At 47.6% G+C, this 19,813-nt stretch overlaps 1 protein-coding gene across 1 annotated transcript in view; it reads left to right on the top strand.

The window, feature by feature from the left end:
• LOC134984828 (zinc finger protein 585A-like) overlaps nucleotides 1–19,536 on the top strand; it is a 187,679-nt gene extending 168,143 nt beyond the window's left edge. Inside the window, exon 8 of the mRNA XM_063950304.1 lies at nucleotides 14,924–19,536. Within this exon, the coding sequence (XP_063806374.1) occupies nucleotides 14,924–16,046 (1,123 nt within the window). The 3' untranslated portion in view covers nucleotides 16,047–19,536. The remainder of the gene's footprint in view (nucleotides 1–14,923) is intronic.
• Nucleotides 19,537–19,813: the final 277 nt, after the last annotated feature.

The following is a 19,813-nucleotide window of genomic DNA, read 5'->3' as shown; positions in this document are numbered from 1 at the left end:
ACCAGGGGATGTGTCTGGTTGATGACTGGAGAGGTCACTGCTGGGAATGGGACATTATACAGTAACACCGGGGGACGTGTCTGGGTGATGGCTGGAGAGGTGACTGCTGGGAATGAGGCATTATACCGTAACACCAGGGGATGTGTCTGGGTGATGACTAGAGAGATGACTGCTGGGATTGGGACATTATACTGTAACACCAGGGAACGTGTCTGGATGATGACTGGAGAGGTGACTGCTGGGAATGGGGCATTATACAGTAACACTGGTAGACGTGTCTGGATGATGAATGCGGAGGTGACTGCCAGGAATGGGGCATTATACAGTAACACCAGGGGACGTGTCTGGATGATGACTGGAGAGGTGACTGCTGGGAATGAGGCATTATACAGTAACACCAGGGGATGTGTCTGGGTGATGACTGAGGAGGTGACTGCTGGGAATGGGGCATTATACAGTAACACCAGGGGATGTGTCTGGATGATGACTGGAGAGGTGACTGCTGGGAATGGGACATTATACAGTAACACCAGGGGATGTGTCTGGGTGATGACTGGAGAAGTGACTGCTGGGAATGGGACATTATACAGTAACACCAGGGGACGTGTCTGGATTCTGACTGGGGAAGTGACTGCCGGGAATGAGGCATTGTACAGTAATACCGAGGGACGTGTCTGGGTGGTGACTGGAGAGGTGACTGCTGGGAATGGGAAATTATACAGTAACATGCAGATGAGTCTGGGTGATGACTGGGGAGGTGACTGCTGGGAATAAGGCATTATACAGTAACACAGGGGGATGTGTCTGGGTGATGACTGGAGAGGTTACTACTGGGAATGGGACATTATACAGTAACACCAGCGGATGTCTGGGTGATGACAGGAGAGGTGACCGCTGGGAATGGGGCAATATACAGTAACACCAGGGGATGTGTCTGGGTGAAGACTGGAGAGGTGACTGACGGGAATGGGGCATTATACAGTAACACCAGGGGATGTGTCTGGGTGATGACTGGAGAGGTCACTGCTGGGAATGGGACATTATACAGTAACACCAGGGGATGTGTCTGGGTGATGACTGGAGAGGTGACTTCTGGGAATGGGACATTATACAGTAACACCAGGGGATGTGTCTGGGTGATAACTGGAGAAAGGACTGCTGGGAATGGGACATTATACAGTAACACCGGAGGACATATACGGTTGATGACTGGAGAGGTGACTGCTGGGAATGGGGCATTATACAGTAACACCAGGGGATGTGTCTGGGTGATGACTGGAGAGGTCACTGCTGGGAATGGGACATTATACAGTAACACCAGGGGATGTGCCTGGGTGATGACTGAGGAGGTGACTGCTGGGAATGGGACATTATACAGTAACACCGGGGGACGTGTCTGGGTGATGGCTGGAGAGGTGACTGCTGGGAATGAGGCATTATACAGTAACACCAGGGGATGTGTCTGGGTGATGACTGGAGAGGTGACTGCTGGGAATGGGGCATTATACAGTAACACCAGGGGATGTGTCTGGGTGATGACTGGAGAGATGATTGCTGGGATTGGGACATTATACTGTAACACCAGGGAACGTGTCTGGATGATGACTGGAGAGGTGACTGCTGGGAATGGGACATTATACAGTAACACCGGGGGACGTGTCTGGGTGATGGCTGGAGAGGTGACTGCTGGGAATGAGGCATTATACAGTAACACCAGGGGATGTGTCTGGGTGATGACTGGAGAGGTGACTGCTGGGAATGGGGCATTATACAGTAACACCAGGGGATGTGTCTGGGTGATGACTGGAGAGATGATTGCTGGGATTGGGACATTATACTGTAACACCAGGGAACGTGTCTGGATGATGACTGGAGAGGTGACTGCTGGGAATGGGGCATTATACAGTAACACTGGTAGACATGTCTGGATGATGACTGAGGAGGTGACTGCTGGGAATGGGGCATTATACAGTAACACCAGGGGATGTGTCTGGATGATGACTGGAGAGGTGACTGCTGGGAATGGGACATTATACAGTAACACCAGGGGATGTGTCTGGGTGATGACTGGAGAAGTGACTGCTGGGAATGGGTCATTATACAGTAACACCGGGGGACGTGTCTGGGTTCTGACTGGGGAGGTGACTGCCGGGAATGAGGCATTGTACAGTAATACCGAGGGACGTGTCTGGGTGGTGACTGGAGAGGTGACTGCTGGGAATGGGAAATTATACAGTAACATGCAGATGTGTCTGGGTGATGACTGGGGAGGTGACTACTGGGAATGGGACATTATACAGTAACACCAGCGGATGTCTGGGTGATGACAGGAGAGGTGACCGCTGGGAATGGGGCAATATACAGTAACACCAGGGAATGTGTCTGGGTGATGACTGGGGAGGTGACTGCTGGGAATGGGACATTATACAGTAACACCAGGGGGTGTATCTGGGTAATGACTGGAGAGGTCACTGCTGGGAATGGGACATTATACAGTAACACCAGGGGACGTGTCTTTGTGATGACTGGAGAGGTGACTGCAGGGAATGGGACATTATACAGTAACACCAGGGGACGTGTCTGGTGGATGACTGGAGAGGTAAGTGCTGGGAATGGAACATTACACAGTAACACCAGGGGACGTGTCTGGGTGATGACTGGAGAGGTGACTGCTGGGAATGGGACATTATATAGTAACACCAGAGGACGTGCCTGGGTGATGACTGGAGAGGTGACTGCTGGGAATGGGACATTATACAGTAACACCAGGGGATGTGTCTGGGTAATGACTGGAGAGGTCACTGCTGGGAATCGGACATTATACAGTAACACCGGGGGACGTGTCTGGGTGATGGCTGGAGAGGTGACTGCTGGGAATGAGGCATTATACCATAACACCAGGGGATGTGTCTGGGTGATGACTGAGGAGGTGACTGTTGGGAATGGGGCATTATACAGTAACACCAGGGGATGTGTCTGGGTGATGACTGGAGAGATGACTACTGGGATTGGGACATTATACTGTAACACCAGGGAACGTGTCTGGATGATGACTGGAGAGGTGACTGCTGGGAATGGGGCATTATACAGTAACACTGGTAGACGTGTCTGGATGATGACTGCGGAGGTGACTGCCAGGAATGGGGTATTATACAGTAACACCAGGGGATGTGTCTGGGTGATGACTGGAGAGGTGACTGCTGGGAATGAGGCATTATACAGTAACACCAGGGGATGTGTCTGGGTGATGACTGAGGAGGTGACTGCTGGGAATGGGGCATTATACAGTAACACCAGGGGATGTGTCTGGATGATGACTGGAGAGGTGACTGCTGGGAATGGGACATTATACAGTAACACCGGGGGACGTGTCTGGGTTCTGACTGGGGAGGTGACTGCCGGGAATGAGGCATTGTACAGTAATACCGAGGGACGTGTCTGGGTGGTGACTGGAGAGGTGACTGCTGGGAATGGGAAATTATACAGTAACATGCAGATGAGTCTGGGTGATGACTGGGGAGGTGACTGCTGGGAATGGGGCATTATACAGTAACACAGGGGGATGTGTCTGGGTGATGACTGGAGAGGTGACTGCTGGGAATGGGACATTATATAGTAACACCAGAGGACGTGCCTGGGTGATGACTGGAGAGGTGACTGCTGGGAATGGGACATTATACAGTAACACCAGGGGATGTGTCTGGGTAATGACTGGAGAGGTCACTGCTGGGAATCGGACATTATACAGTAACACCGGGGGACGTGTCTGGGTGATGGCTGGAGAGGTGACTGCTGGGAATGAGGCATTATACCATAACACCAGGGGATGTGTCTGGGTGATGACTGAGGAGGTGACTGTTGGGAATGGGGCATTATACAGTAACACCAGGGGATGTGTCTGGGTGATGACTGGAGAGATGACTACTGGGATTGGGACATTATACTGTAACACCAGGGAACGTGTCTGGATGATGACTGGAGAGGTGACTGCTGGGAATGGGGCATTATACAGTAACACTGGTAGACATGTCTGGATGATGACTGCGGAGGTGACTGCCAGGAATGGGGCATTATACAGTAACACCGAGGGACGTGTCTGGATGATGACTGGAGAGGTGACTGCTGGGAATGAGGCATTATACAGTAACACCAGGGGATGTGTCTGGGTGATGACTGAGGAGGTGACTGCTGGGAATGGGGCATTATACAGTAACACCAGGGGATGTGTCTGGATGATGACTGGAGAGGTGACTGCTGGGAATGGGGCATTATACAGTAACACCAGGGGATGTGTCTGGGTGATGACTGGAGAAGTGACTGCTGGGAATGGGACATTATACAGTAACACCGAGGGACGTGTCTGGGTTCTGACTGGGGAGGTGACTGCTGGGAATGGGGCATTATACAGTAACACCGGGGGATGTGTCTGGGTGATGACTGGAGAGGTGACTACTGGGAATGGGACATTATCCAGTAACACCAGCGGATGTCTGGGTGATGACAGGAGAGGTGACCGCTGGGAATGTGGCAATATACAGTAACACCAGGGGATGTGTCTGGGTAATGACTGGAGAGGTCACTGCTGGGAATGGGACATTATACAGTAACACCAGGGGACGTGTCTGGGTGATGACTGGAGAGGTGACTGCAGGGAATGGGACATTATACAGTAACATCAGGGGACGTGTCTGGGGGATGACTGGAGAGGTAAGTGCTGGGAATGGAACATTATACAGTTACACCATGGGACGTGTCTGGGTGATGACTGGAGAGGTGACTGCTCTGAATGGGGCATTATACAGTAACACCGGGGGACGTGTCTGGATTCTGACTGGGGAAGTGACTGCCAGGAATGAGGCATTGTACAGTAATACCGAGGGACGTGTTTGGGTGGTGACTGGAGAGGTGACTGCTGGGAATGGGAAATTATACAGTAACATGCAGATGAGTCTGGGTGATGACTGGGGAGGTGACTGCTGGGAATGGGGCATTATACAGTAACACAGGGGGATGTGTCTGGGTGATGACTGGAGAGGTGACTACTGGGAATGGGACATTATACAGTAACACCAGCGGATGTCTGGGTGATGACAGGAGAGGTGACCGCTGGGAATGGGGCAATATACAGTAACACCAGGGGATGTGTCTGGGTGATGACTGGAGAGGTGACTGACGGGAATGGGGCATTATACAGTAACACCAGGGGATGTGTCTGGGTGATGACTGGAGAGGTCACTGCTGGGAATGGGACATTATACAGTCACACCGGGGGACGTGTCTGGGTGATGGCTGGAGAGGTGACTGCTGGGAATGAGGCATTATACCATAACACCAGGGGATGTGTCTGGGTGATGACTGAGGAGGTGACTGCTGGGAATGGGGCATTATACAGTAACACCAGGGGATGTGTCTGGGTGATGACTGGAGAGATGATTGCTGGGATTGGGACATTATACAGTAACACCAGGGATCGTGTCTGGATGATGACTGGAGAGGTGACTGCTGGGAATGGGGTATTATACAGTAACACTGGTAGACATGTCTGGATGATGACTGCGGAGGTGACTGCCAGGAATGGGGCATTATACAGTAACACCGAGGGACGTGTCTGGATGATGACTGGAGAGGTGACTGCTGGGAATGAGGCATTATACAGTAACACCAGGGGATGTGTCTGGGTGATGACTGAGGAGGTGACTGCTGGGAATGGGGCATTATACCGTAACACCAGGGGATGTGTCTGGATGATGACTGGAGAGGTGACTGCTGGGAATGGGACATTATACAGTAACACCAGGGGATGTGTCTGGGTGATGACTGGAGAAGTGACTGCTGGGAATGGGACATTATACAGTAACACCGGGGGACGTGTCTGGGTTCTGACTGGGGAGGTGACTGCCGGGAATGAGGCATTGTACAGTAATACCGAGGGACGTGTCTGGGTGGTGACTGGAGAGGTGACTGCTGGGAATGGGAAATTATACAGTAACATGCAGATGTGTCTGGGTGATGACTGGGTAGGTGACTATTGGGAATGGGACATTATACAGTAACACCAGCGGATGTCTGGGTGATGACAGGAGAGGTGACCGCTGGGAATGGGGCAATATACAGTAACACCAGGGGATGTGTCTGGGTGATGACTGGGGAGGTGACTGCTGGGAATGGGACATTATACAGTAACACCAGGGGGTGTATCTGGGTAATGACTGGAGAGGTCACTGCTGGGAATGGGACATTATACAGTAACACCAGGGGACGTGTCTGGGTGATGACTGGAGAGGTGACTGCAGGGAATGGGACATTATACAGTAACACCAGGGGACGTGTCTGGGGGATGACTGGAGAGGTAAGTGCTGGGAATGGAACATTACACAGTAACACCAGGGGACGTGTCTGGGTGATGACTGGAGAGGTGACTGCTGGGAATGGGACATTATATAGTAACACCAGAGGACGTGCCTGGGTGATGACTGGAGAGGTGACTGCTGGGAATGGGACATTATACAGTAACACCAGGGGATGTGTCTGGGTAATGACTGGAGAGGTCACTGCTGGGAATCGGACATTATACAGTAACACCGGGGGACGTGTCTGGGTGATGGCTGGAGAGGTGACTGCTGGGAATGAGGCATTATACCATAACACCAGGGGATGTGTCTGGGTGATGACTGAGGAGGTGACTGTTGGGAATGGGGCATTATGCAGTAACACCAGGGGATGTGTCTGGGTGATGACTGGAGAGATGACTACTGGGATTGGGACATTATACTGTAACACCAGGGAACGTGTCTGGATGATGACTGGAGAGGTGACTGCTGGGAATGGGGCATTATACAGTAACACTGGTAGACGTGTCTGGATGATGACTGCGGAGGTGACTGCCAGGAATGGGGCATTATACAGTAACACCAGGGGATGTGTCTGGGTGATGACTGGAGAGGTGACTGCTGGGAATGAGGCATTATACAGTAACACCAGGGGATGTGTCTGGGTGATGACTGAGGAGGTGACTGCTGGGAATGGGGCATTATACAGTAACACCAGGGGATGTGTCTGGATGATGACTGGAGAGGTGACTGCTGGGAATGGGGCATTATACAGTAACACCATGGGATGTGTCTGGGTGATGACTGGAGAAGTGACTGCTGGGAATGGGACATTATACAGTAACACCGGGGGACGTGTCTGGGTTCTGACTGGGGAGGTGACTGCCGGGAATGAGGCATTGTACAGTAATACCGAGGGACGTGTCTGGGTGGTGACTGGAGAGGTGACTGCTGGGAATGGGAAATTATACAGTAACATGCAGATGTGTCTGGGTGATGACTGGGGAGGTGACTGCTGGGAATGGGGCATTATACAGTAACACCGGGGGATGTGTCTGGGTGATGACTGGAGAGGTGACTACTGGGAATGGGACATTATACAGTAACACCAGCGGATGTCTGGGTGATGACAGGAGAGGTGACCGCTGGGAATGGGGCAATATACAGTAACACCAGGGGATGTGTCTGGGTGATGACTGGGGAGGTGACTGCTGGGAATGGGACATTATACAGTAACACCAGGGGGTGTATCTGGGTAATGACTGGAGAGGTCACTGCTGGGAATGGGACATTATACAGTAACACCAGGGGACGTGTCTGGGTGATGACTGGAGAGGTGACTGCAGGGAATGGGACATTATACAGTAACATCAGGGGACGTGTCTGGGGGATGACTGGAGAGGTAAGTGCTGGGAATGGAACATTATACAGTTACACCAGGGGACGTGTCTGGGTGATGACTAGAGAGGTGACTGCTCTGAATGGGGCATTATACAGTAACACCGGGGGATGTGTCTGGGTGATGACTGGATAGGTGACTGCTGGGAATGTGACATTATACAGTAATACCAGGGGATGTGTCTGGGTGATGACTGGAGAGGAGACTGCTGGGAATGGGACATTATACAGTAACACCAGGGAATGTGTCTGGGTGATGACTGGAGAGGTAACTGATGGGAATGGGGCATTATACAGTAACACCAGGGGATGTGTCTGGGTGATGACTGGAGAGGTCACTGCTGGGAATGGGACATTATACAGTAACACCGGGGGACGTGTCTGGGTGATGGCTGGAGAGGTGACTGCTGGGAATGAGGCATTATACCGTAACACCAGGGGATGTTTCTGGGTGATGACTGGAGAGGTGACTGCTGGGAATGGGACATTATACAGTAACACCAGGGGATGTGTCTGGGTGATGACTGGAGAAGTGACTGCTGGGAATGGGACATTATACAGTAACACCGGGGGACGTGTCTGGGTTCTGACTGGGGAGGTGACTGCAGGGAATGAGGCATTGTACAGTAATACCGAGGGACGTGTCTGGGTGGTGACTGGAGAGGTGACTGCTGGGAATGGGAAATTATACAGTAACATGCAGATGTGTCTGGGTGATGACTGGAGAGGTGACTACTGGGAATGGGACATTATACAGTAACACCAGCGGATGTCTGGGTGATGACAGGAGAGGTGACCGCTGGGAATGGGGCAATATACAGTAACACCAGGGGATGTGTCTGGGTGATGACTGGGGAGGTGACTGCTGGGAATGGGACATTATATAGTAACACCAGAGGACATGCCTGGGTGATGACTGGAGAGGTGACTGCTGGGAATGGGACATTATACAGTAACACCAGGGGATGTGTCTGGGTGATGACTGGAGAGGTGACTGCTCTGAATGGGGCATTATACAGTAACACCGGGGGATGTGTCTGGGTGATGACTGGATAGGTGACTGCTGGGAATGTGACATTATACAGTAATACCAGGGGATGTGTCTGGGTGATGACTGGAGAGGAGACTGCTGGGAATGGGACATTATACAGTAACACCAGGGAATGTGTCTGGGTGATGACTGGAGAGGTGACTGCTGGGAATGAGGCATTATACAGTAACACCAGGGGATGTGTCTGGGTGATGACTGAGGAGGTGACTGCTGGGAATGGGGCATTATACAGTAACACCAGGGGATGTGTCTGGGTGATGACTGGAGAAGTGACTGCTGAGAATGGGACATTATACAGTAACACCAGGGGACGTGTCTGGGTTCTGACTGGGGAGGTGACTGTCGGGAATGAGGCATTGTACAGTAATACCGAGGGACGTGTCTGGGTGGTGACTGGAGAGGTGACTGCTGGGAATGGGAAATTATACAGTAACATGCAGATGTATCTGGGTGATGACTGGGGAGGTGACTGCTGGGAATGGGGCATTATACAGTAACACCGGGGGATGTGTCTGGGTGATGACTGGAGAGGTGACTACTGGGAATGGGACATTATACAGTAACACCAGCGGATGTCTGGGTGATGACAGGAGAGGTGACCGCTGGGAATGGGGCAATATACATTAACACCAGGGGATGTGTCTGGGTGATGACTGGGGAGGTGACTGCTGGGAATGGGACATTATACAGTAACACCAGGGGGTGTATCTGGGTAGTGACTGGAGAGGTCATTGCTGGGAATGGGACATTATACAGTAACACCAGGGGACGTGTCTGGGTGATGACTGGAGAGGTGACTGCAGGGAATGGGACATTATACAGTAACACCAGGGGACGTGTCTGGGGGATGACTGGAGAGGTAAGTGCTGGGAATGGAACATTATACAGTAACACCAGGGGACGTGTCTGGGTGATGACTGGAGAGGTGACTGCTGGGAATGGGACATTATATAGTAACACCAGAGGACGTGCCTGGGTGATGACTGGAGAGGTGACTGCTGGGAATGGGACATTATACAGTAACACCAGGGGATGTGTCTGGGTGATGACTGGAGAGGTGACTGCTGGGAATGAAACATTATACAGTTACACCAGGGGACGTGTCTGGGTGATGACTGGAGAGGTGACTGCTCTGAATGGGGCATTATACAGTAACACCGGGGGATGTGTCTGGGTGATGACTGGAGAGGAGACTGCTGGGAATGGGACATTATACAGTAACACCAGGGAATGTGTCTGGGTGATGACTGGAGAGGTGACTGATGGGAATGGGGCATTATACAGTAACACTAGGGGATGTGTCTGGGTGATGACTGGAGAGGTCACTGCTGGGAATGGGACATTATACAGTAACACCAGGGGACGTGTCTGGGGGATGGCTGGAGAGGTAAGTGCTGGGAATGGAACATTATACAGTAACACCAGGGGACGTGTCTGGGTGATGACTGGAGAGGTGACTGCTGGGAATGGGACATTATATAGTAACACCAGAGGACGTGCCTGGGTGATGACTGGAGAGGTGACTGCTGGGAATGGGACATTATACAGTAACACCAGGGGATGTGTCTGGGTGATGACTGGAGAGGTGACTGCTGGGAATGGGGCATTATACAGTAACACCAGGGGATGTGTCTGGGTGATGACTGGAGAGATGACTGCTGGGATTGGGACATTATACTGTAACACCAGGGAACGTGTCTGGATGATGACTGGAGAGGTGACTGCTGGGAATGGGGCATTATACAGTAACACTGGTAGACGTGTCTGGATGATGACTGCGGAGGTGACTGCCAGGAATGGGGCATTATACAGTAACACCGAGGGACGTGTCTGGATGATGACTGGAGAGGTGACTGCTGGGAATGAGGCATTATACAGTAACACCGGTGGACGTGTCTGGATGATGAATGCGGAGGTGACTGCCGGGAATGAGGCATTATACCGTAACACCAGGGGATGTGTCTGGGTGATGACTGAGGAGGTGACTGCTGGGAATGGGGCATTATACAGTAACACCAGGGGATGTGTCTGGATGATGACTGGAGAGGTGACTGCTGGGAATGGGACATTATACAGTAACACTAGGGGATGTGTCTGGGTGATAACTGGAGAAGTGACTGCTGGGAATGGGACATTATACAGTAACACCGGGGGACGTGTCTGGGTTCTGACTGGAGAGGTGACTGCTGGGAATGGGAAATTATACATTAACATGCAGATGTGTCTGGGTGATGACTGGGGAGGTGACTGCTGGGAATGGGGCATTATACAGTAACACCGGGGGATGTGTCTGGGTGATGACTGGAGAGGTGACTACTGGGAATGGGACATTATACAGTAACACCAGCGTATGTCTGGGTGATGACTGGAGAGGTGACCGCTGGGAATGGGGCAATATACAGTAGCACCAGGGGATGTGTCTGGGTGATGACTGGGGAGGTGACTGCTGGGAATGGGACATTTTACAGTAACACCAGGGGATGTGTCTGGGTGATGACTGGAGAAGTGACTGCTGGGAATGGGACATTATACAGTAACACCGGGGGACGTGTCTGGGTTCTGACTGGAGAGGTGACTACAGGGAATGGGACATTATACAGTAACACCAGGGGATTTGTCTGGGTGATGACTGTATCACTGTGTGTGTGTCAGGTTCCTATAAGTTGTCAGGATGTCACTATCTATGTCTCCATGCAGGAGGGGGAGTATATAGAGGAACACAGGGGTCTGTACAAGGATGTGATGATGAAGATTCACCGTCCCCTCACATCACTGGGTAAGAGAAGACTGTCATGTATTGTACAGGGGAGAGCAGGTATGGGGACCCCTATATACACACATCACCTGATAATCACATATATACACTGTACTCATTCACTGTGTGTCTCCTACAGATGGGCCCAGTAACAGAGATACCCCAGAGAGATGTCCCCGTGCTCTGTATTCCCAGGACTGTACAGAGGAGAATTACAGGACCCCACAGGAGGATCAGGTAGGTGGGATTTAGGGTCTCACCCAAAGTTACTGTCACTATATGATCTGTAGAGGAGCTGTGTGTGTCTTGATATTATACTGTTTCACTTCAGTTTAATCTGACTGTGTGCAAATGTCATTATAGTGTTTGTTTGTCTTTTAGGTAGAACATCTGTCTGATATTAAAACAGAAGATATAGAGGGAGAAGAAGAGACGTATGTGACTTGTATAAAGGCAGTTAATATAGAGGGAGAAGAAGAGACGTATGTGACTGATATAAAGGCAGAAGATATAGAGGGAGAAGAAGAGACGTATGTGAATGATATAAAGGCAGAAGATATAGTGGGAGAAGAAGACACGTATGTGACTGATATAAAGGCAGAAGATACAGAGGGAGAAGAGGAGACGTATGTGACTGATATAAAGGCAGAAGATATAGAGGGAGAAGAAGAGACGTATGTGGCTGATATAAAGGCAGAAGATACAGAGGGAGAAGAAGAGACGTATGTGAGGGGTGATCAGCAGTGTAAGGAGGAGGAAATCCCTACAGATATCAGCACAGGTGAGTAATAAACACTTATTACAGATAAGAGTAACATATTCTTGCTCAGTGACTACAGCAATCTCTAATTCTACACCCTCCTCTGTCAGTACAAACTAAGGAGGAATATGTATTTTCCCAGTGTGGAGTCAGGAGCCATCAGCCCCTATTATACTCCTGCTCTCCTCCTCACATCATGTCACTGTGTGTTACCAGCCCAGAGATCTGACCAGTCTCCTCCCCACACTCTCTGGTGTATCTCTTACATTAGGTGCCATCAGCCCCTATTATACTCCTGCTCTCCCCCTCTCATCATGTCACTGTATGTTACCAGCCTGGAGATCTGACCAGTCTCCTCCCCACACTCTCTGGGATATCTCATACATCAGGAGCCATCAGCCTCTATTATAGTCTTGCTCTCCCTCTCACATCATGTCACTGTGTGTTGCCAGCCCAGAGATCTGAGCAGTCTCCTCCCCACACTCTCTGGTGTATCTCATACTTCAGGGGCCATCGGCCCCTATTATACTCCTGCTCTCCTCCTCACATCATGTCACTGGGTGTTACCAGCCCAAAGATCTGACCAGTCTCCTCCCCACACTCTCTGGTGTATCTCATACAGCAGGAGCCATCAGCCCCTATTATACTCCTGCTCTCCCCCTCACATCATGTCCCTGTGTGTTACCAGCCCAGAGATCTGACCAGTCTCCTCCCCACACTCGCTGGTGTATCTCATACAGCAGGAGCCATCAGCCCCTATTATACTCCTGCTCTCCTCCTCACATCATGTCACTGTATTTTACCAGCCTAGAGATCTGACCAGTCTCCTCACACTCTTTGAGTGCATATTTTACTCCAGTCCAAGCTTCCTAGTATTTTTAATTAAGCATAAAAGGAATGGCAGAACTATAGTACTGGTTAATTTCAGTTACAGAATTATGTAATGTACAATGTAACATCTGATAATGTTGATATCATCTTAAACCATAAAGCTATACTTCTAGATACACTTTCACCGTGGAGCCTCTATGGCCGTTATACTGAATACATGCGCTATGCACTTTGTACACTATTTGCGTACGGAGTCCCATACGTGGTACGTACTTGGCGTACACACACTGCGCTGATTGTACAGAGTTCGCACAGCGCGCGCACACACAATTGATAACCTTTAAACCTTATTAGTAATGCAATGTAATGTTACACTCTAAACCATGTGCCGCGAAGCACTGTAATGATGTTTATACTTTAAACCTTAAGTAGCGCTGGCAGTATAAAGTACCCGCAGTGCGTACACCTTATCAATACACTCTATAACCTTATACAGTAAAATCCGCTTTAAACCCTAGCAGGAAAGTGAGGACACAACACCGATATGTAGTGAAACCACAGGGTTCTAAGGCCACAGTGGATTATTTCAAAAGGTAAAACAGTATAAATTATACACTACAGGCTAACAAGATAAATCTACAACAGAATAATGGCTACAGAGAATTTACATAAGTGAGAATGTTCGCAAGCGCAACCCGGCTTGTAAGGTAGAAATCGTTCAGTCTTCTGACCGGCCAGGCAACAATGGGCTTTTTATACACAACTTACATACACAATACAATGGTCACTGTAATCTCATTGTCCATTGCACACAGAGATGTGCCTTTACATTACAGGAGAGGTCATAGGTTGATTTGAAAATGTGGGCGATGTCTTTCCCCAACTGCTCTTGTGGGTGGTATCCTCTGGATTCCCGCCGCATACATAATATACAGTAAATACAGTTAATATCTATCTTCTACTTTTGCACATAACTATGCGCTGGTACATACGATCTTTCTCTAACCAACACCGGAATGTTACCCTTAAAATACCCTACAGCTGGAAACTAGACATCACCTTCCAACCTTTATCTGACCCTTCCTATCATGCAAAGGCGAATCCCTTAGTCCTGGAACTGTTTAAACTGATCATACTCACTGATGTGGTACAGGGGAACTATGGGTATAAAATGCACTATTTGGGTTTAATATGTAATGTTCTAATAACCCTCTACGCGCTCACAAACTCCACCGTAAATACCCATACCATGCGCATGATCGCAGGAGCGATCCTACGCAAATTGTGGATATGTGCACGCACGGCGGACTGAGTGCACGCGCAGCGGGCATGTGCATGGGGTTAGTACATGGTATATGCATTACAATATTTTTCGACTTTGACACATCCTGGGTGTTTTCTACTCATTTATAGTATTTTGCCATTTTTGAACATAACCTATACAATATTTATTTTGTTTCATGAAAATTCATATGTGCATAATGTATTTTATTTCCAGCAGATGGGCACACAAGCAGGAATATCTCAGAAGGACATCTTATGTTATCCCCGGATTGTGACATAAAAGATAATGACAGTAGACAGGATTCTCCAGGAGATAACCCCATTACCCCAATTATACATCCAGTTCTATCAGCTGGTCCTTCTGATCCAGGGAAATGTTCTCCTGATCACTCTGATATTGGTGCATCTGTTACAGCTCTGAGAGTAGATATAGTGTTTCCCTGTTCTATAGATGCCAAATGTTTTACACAGAAAACAAAGCTTATTACCCATCAGACAGATAAGGCAGGCAAGAGGCCATTTCCATGTTCTGAGTGTGGGAAATGTTTTTCATACAAATCAGATCTTGTTACACATCAGAGAAGGCACACAGGTGAGAGGCCATTTCCATGTTCTGAGTGTGGGAAATGTTTTACATACAAATCAGTTCTTGTTACACATCAGAGAAGGCACACAGGTGAGAGACCATTTCCATGTTCTGAGTGTGGGAAATGTTTTACATACAAATCAGTTCTTGTTACACATCAGAGAAGGCACACAGGTGAGAAACCATTTCCATGTTCTGAGTGTGGAAAATGTTTTTTAAGTAAAGCACATCTAGTTTCACATCAGGAAACTCACACAGGTGAGAAGCCATTTTCATGTTCTGAGTGTGTGAAATTTTTTACACATAAATCAGCTCTTGTTAGACATCAAAGAACTCACACAGGTGAGAGGCCATTTCCATGTTCTGAATGTCGGAAATGTTTTGCACAGAAATCAGATCTTGTTGCACATCAAAGAAGTCACACAGGTGAGAAGCCATTTCCATGCTCTGAGTGTGGGAAATGTTTTATACAGAAATCAAATCTTTTTACACATCAGAGAACTCACACAGGTGAGAAACTATTTCCATGTTCTGAGTGTGGGAAATGTTTTACCCGAAAATCAGAACTTGTTACACATCATCGAAGTCACACAGGTGAGAAACCATTTCCATGTTCTGAGTGTGGAAAATGTTTCACAGGGAAATCAGCTCTTGTTAGACATCAAAGAACTCACACAGGTGAGAGTCCATTTCCATGTTCTGAGTGTCGGAAATGTTTTGCACAGAAATCAGATCTTGTTGCACATCAAAGAAGTCACACAGGTGAGAAGACATTTCCATGCTCTGAGTGTGGGAAATATTTTATACAGAAATCAAATCTTTTTACACATCAGAGAACTCACACAGGTGAGAAACCATTTCCATGCTCTGAGTGTGGGAAATGTTTTACCAGAAAATCAAAACTTGTTATACATCATCGAAGTCACACAGGTGAGAAACCATTTCCATGTTCTGAGTGTGGAAAATGTTTCACTGGGAAATCAGCTCTTGTTAGGCATCAAAGAACTCACACATGTGAGAAACCATTTCCATGTTCTGAGTGTGAGAAGTAAATCAGCTTTGTTTCACACAATAGACATCACACAGGTGAGAAACCTTTTTAATCTCATCATCACAATTGCCATGCATTGTTTCTCAAGTTCCTGTCCTATCTCCTTTGCTTTTTGCAATATGCATGCTGCTACTGGGTGAAACAATCAGATCTCATACCCTGGTCTACCACTGCTATGCAAGTAACCTGTCTTTCAATAACATCCTAGTGGATACTGGGGTGATATTCGTACCATGGGGTATATATCGAGTCCATTAGTGTGTGCTGGCTCCTCCCCTCTATGCCCCTTCAAGCAGACTCAGTTTAGAAAAATGTGCCCAAGGAGCCGGGTGCATTCTCTGGAGCTCCAGAGAGTTTTCATCAAAATTTATGTTAGTTTATTATTTTCAGGCAGCGCTGGTTGGCACCAGTCTGCCTGCATTGTGACACTTAGGGTGGGAACCGAACCAACTTAATAAAGAGTTAATGGTTCATATCCCCGCTGACAGGACACTCGGGTGTGAGCCCACGCCAGTAGCATGCCGCCACCCCTAACATGCCGAAGTAGATGCATTGAGTAATACGCAGGGGTCCCAGTAAGCAGGTCCCTGGTGCAAATGGCGGCAAAAGGGTGCGGCAGTCACAGGCCTCGAGCTGCGGTGCCTGCTGTGGACTCCACACTGGCACACTGAACATAGGGTTACTCTCTTTATATACACATGTATTACAGGGTGGTTTTACTATTTATGTCAGTATAATCTGCTAGGGTCCGCCTGCCATGTAAGGGGCGGGGCTTCCCAGAGAGCGGGTCCAGAGACTGGAAAGGCGCCATTTCCTGCTGCTGGTTACAGACTGCACGCTCAATCTGCTCCTCCACAGAGGCCAATGCACCACGTTTTGTACTGGCACCAGGGGGTCTGATAGAAAAGGGGGGAGCGCATATATAGCCGTTACACCGCTGGACACATAACATGTGTAAAATATACCCAGCGGAGCCCTGCCCTGAGCTGAGGTATTGTGTGCTGGTCCCATTCCTCTGTGTTCCTCCAATCAGGGTTGTCTGGGTTACTGTGCTGTTCTCTATTGTGTGTCACTGCACTGTGATATAAATATCTGTGTTTTATGCTGTAAGCTTGTCCGAGAAAAAATCTTTGTGTCCTTCTTGCAACACCAAGTTTACACCCTCTTCCCAGGGGTCCCTGCTCTGTACCCAGTGTTCTTTACCTTCACAGGGTAGTGCTTTGCAGGAACCTGCATGGTTGGACTCATTCAAAACTGATTACAGATATAAAGTCACCTGTTGCAAAGCAGGAGAGACAAACCCTGAAACAGTCTGTAGAAGAGTTCATTATTAAGACTGCTGATCACAGACAGCCAACTCAGCCCCCCCTGGTGGTCTCTCATAAACGTACACTCCCACAGGTGCTCCAGTCTGACACTGAACTACCAGAGGATGTGGAGCTGGAGGGGGAAGATGACAACACACTGTCCCCGGAATAGGCAGGTGTGAATTACGGTAATTGAATCATCTTGGTACATTTGGTATATAGGGTTTGTTCCCAGAGAAGTGTGTGTGGATGGCAGTGGCAACAGGGTGATCTGTGCTGGGATGCCGGAGTCTTTGACGGTCACTAGATGACCGAGGACGACTAACGGATAAGTTTGACTTTCAATCATATATTTCTAAGTGCTGCATTGATGTTGAATATCTCTTGGATTGGAGAGAAACATTTGCTTTTTTGGCTTGAACATTTATTGATATATAAGTATTTTTCCTTCACCATTGCCATTTGTTATGGGGTTTTTTTTAAAGTGTCTTTTTTGGAAACAAACTTTCATATATTAATTAAGAAGTTTGAGTGCCCTTTAACTACAAAGTTTAAATATCCTGGACCAGTGAAGGAACAGACTGAAGGGAGCACCACCTGAGAATTGCTGGGGAGTGTGCATTTGTTTAAAGTGTCTCTCTTTATATATATATATATATATAATATACACACACACATATATATATATATATATATATATATATATATATATATATATATATCTGCTCTGTGTGTGACACCCGGCCTATACACATAGAAACACCCTGATGTATAAATATCCTGGAGATATGGCCTCCAGAACTGGACACAGTATTCTGGATTAGAGCTTACCAATGACCTATACAGTGTCATTCTGCTGCTGATTCCTCTCCCAATGCAGCCATGCATCTGACTAGCCTTCCTCATTGTTGTGTTACATTGCTTACCTGCCTTTATATCACCTGACATAGTGACTCATAGATCCCTTTCCTCCTCAGTAGTTTCCAGTATAGTGCCATTAATACGATATTTATTATCTGGATTTTTGAGACCCAAGTGCATGATTTCGCATTTTTTGGCATTAAACTGTAATTGCCGCACTCTTGACCATTCCTCTAGTCTACCTAGATCCTCAATCATTTGTTTTACCCCTCCTGGTGTGTCTACCCTGTTGCATACCTTTGTGTCATTTGCAAAAAGGGTATACTTTCCCTTTAATGCCATTTGCAATGTCACCAATAAATATATTAAAAAGCACTGGTCCAAGTACAGATCCCTGGGTACTCCACTGGTAACATTCCCCTCCTGTGAATGCACTCCATTTACTACAACTCTCTGTTTTCTATCCTGCAACCAAGATTTTATTCATTCAACAATCTTAGTTTCCAATCCCAAGCTTTTGAGTTTATTTAGCAGTCTGTGATGTGGGACAGTGTGAAAGCCTTACTAAAGTCTAGATAAGCTATATACACGGCTCCACCTTTATCCATCACTTTAGTCACACAGAAACGTCAGTAAGATTTGAGTGACATGGTCTCCCCCCAGTGACTCCATGCTGTGTGGGATCCAGTAAATTGCTGGATTTGAGATAATCTACAACTCTTTCTTATGAGTGTTTCCACCAATGTCCTACTACTGATGTAAGACTCGCTGGTCTGTAGTTGTTGCCTCTTCCTGGCTTCCACTTTTGTTTTGTTTTTATAATAATTTTTATTGATGAACATAAAATCATTAAATAATACATTGCACAGTGACAGGAGTTACACAGTTACAGAGTCATGTGACAAGGAAATGCAGATACATAAGAACAAGACTCCGAGCAGTAACCGGAGTTAGAGTATATATACATTAGAGGAAACTAGCTGTGTAATAAGGTGTACCTGTGTGTAACACAGCCAGAATGTACCATGAGGGGAACTGAAAGCTTTGTCTAAGTGTTTTACCTCAGATGGTAATGTGTGAATAAAGGGTAAACATCTCCAAAAACATTTCCTCCCGACCTTTGTTACTTGATGTATCCGTCCAATCCATATAAAATAGATGAGTCTAGGTGTAAATGGAGAAAATGAAGGAGCAGAAGGTGCGGTCAGTTTTTTGCTGCACCCGCAATCTTACATAATAATAGTTTATTACCACTAGTTGTCTGATGTACCGATATGTATTATTCGGACTGAAATGTCCTTTATTACAAATATCAAGCAAAGTATTAAAATAAAGGAATATGTGAAAAGATATGAAAAATAAAGTGAATAAAGAGTATTATATTGAATAAAATATTGTTTGCATCAGGTACTGTAACAGTGCTAGGTATGTATTATAACCTATGATTATTATGCGGGCATCAATATTACAGTGCTGAGAACTGGATCTTTTTAGAGAAAAGTAATCCTGTCTGGTAAGTTTGTGCACTGTTACAATATTGTAGTGATTGTTACTTTATGTGGATACACCAGTGTGTGACTGTCTCTATTATTCTGCATAG

The sequence above is a fragment of the Pseudophryne corroboree genome (assembly GCF_028390025.1).
Source record: "Pseudophryne corroboree isolate aPseCor3 chromosome 3 unlocalized genomic scaffold, aPseCor3.hap2 SUPER_3_unloc_84, whole genome shotgun sequence".
NCBI lineage: Eukaryota > Metazoa > Chordata > Amphibia > Anura > Myobatrachidae > Pseudophryne > Pseudophryne corroboree.
This window is presented reverse-complemented; position numbering and strand designations above follow the sequence as displayed.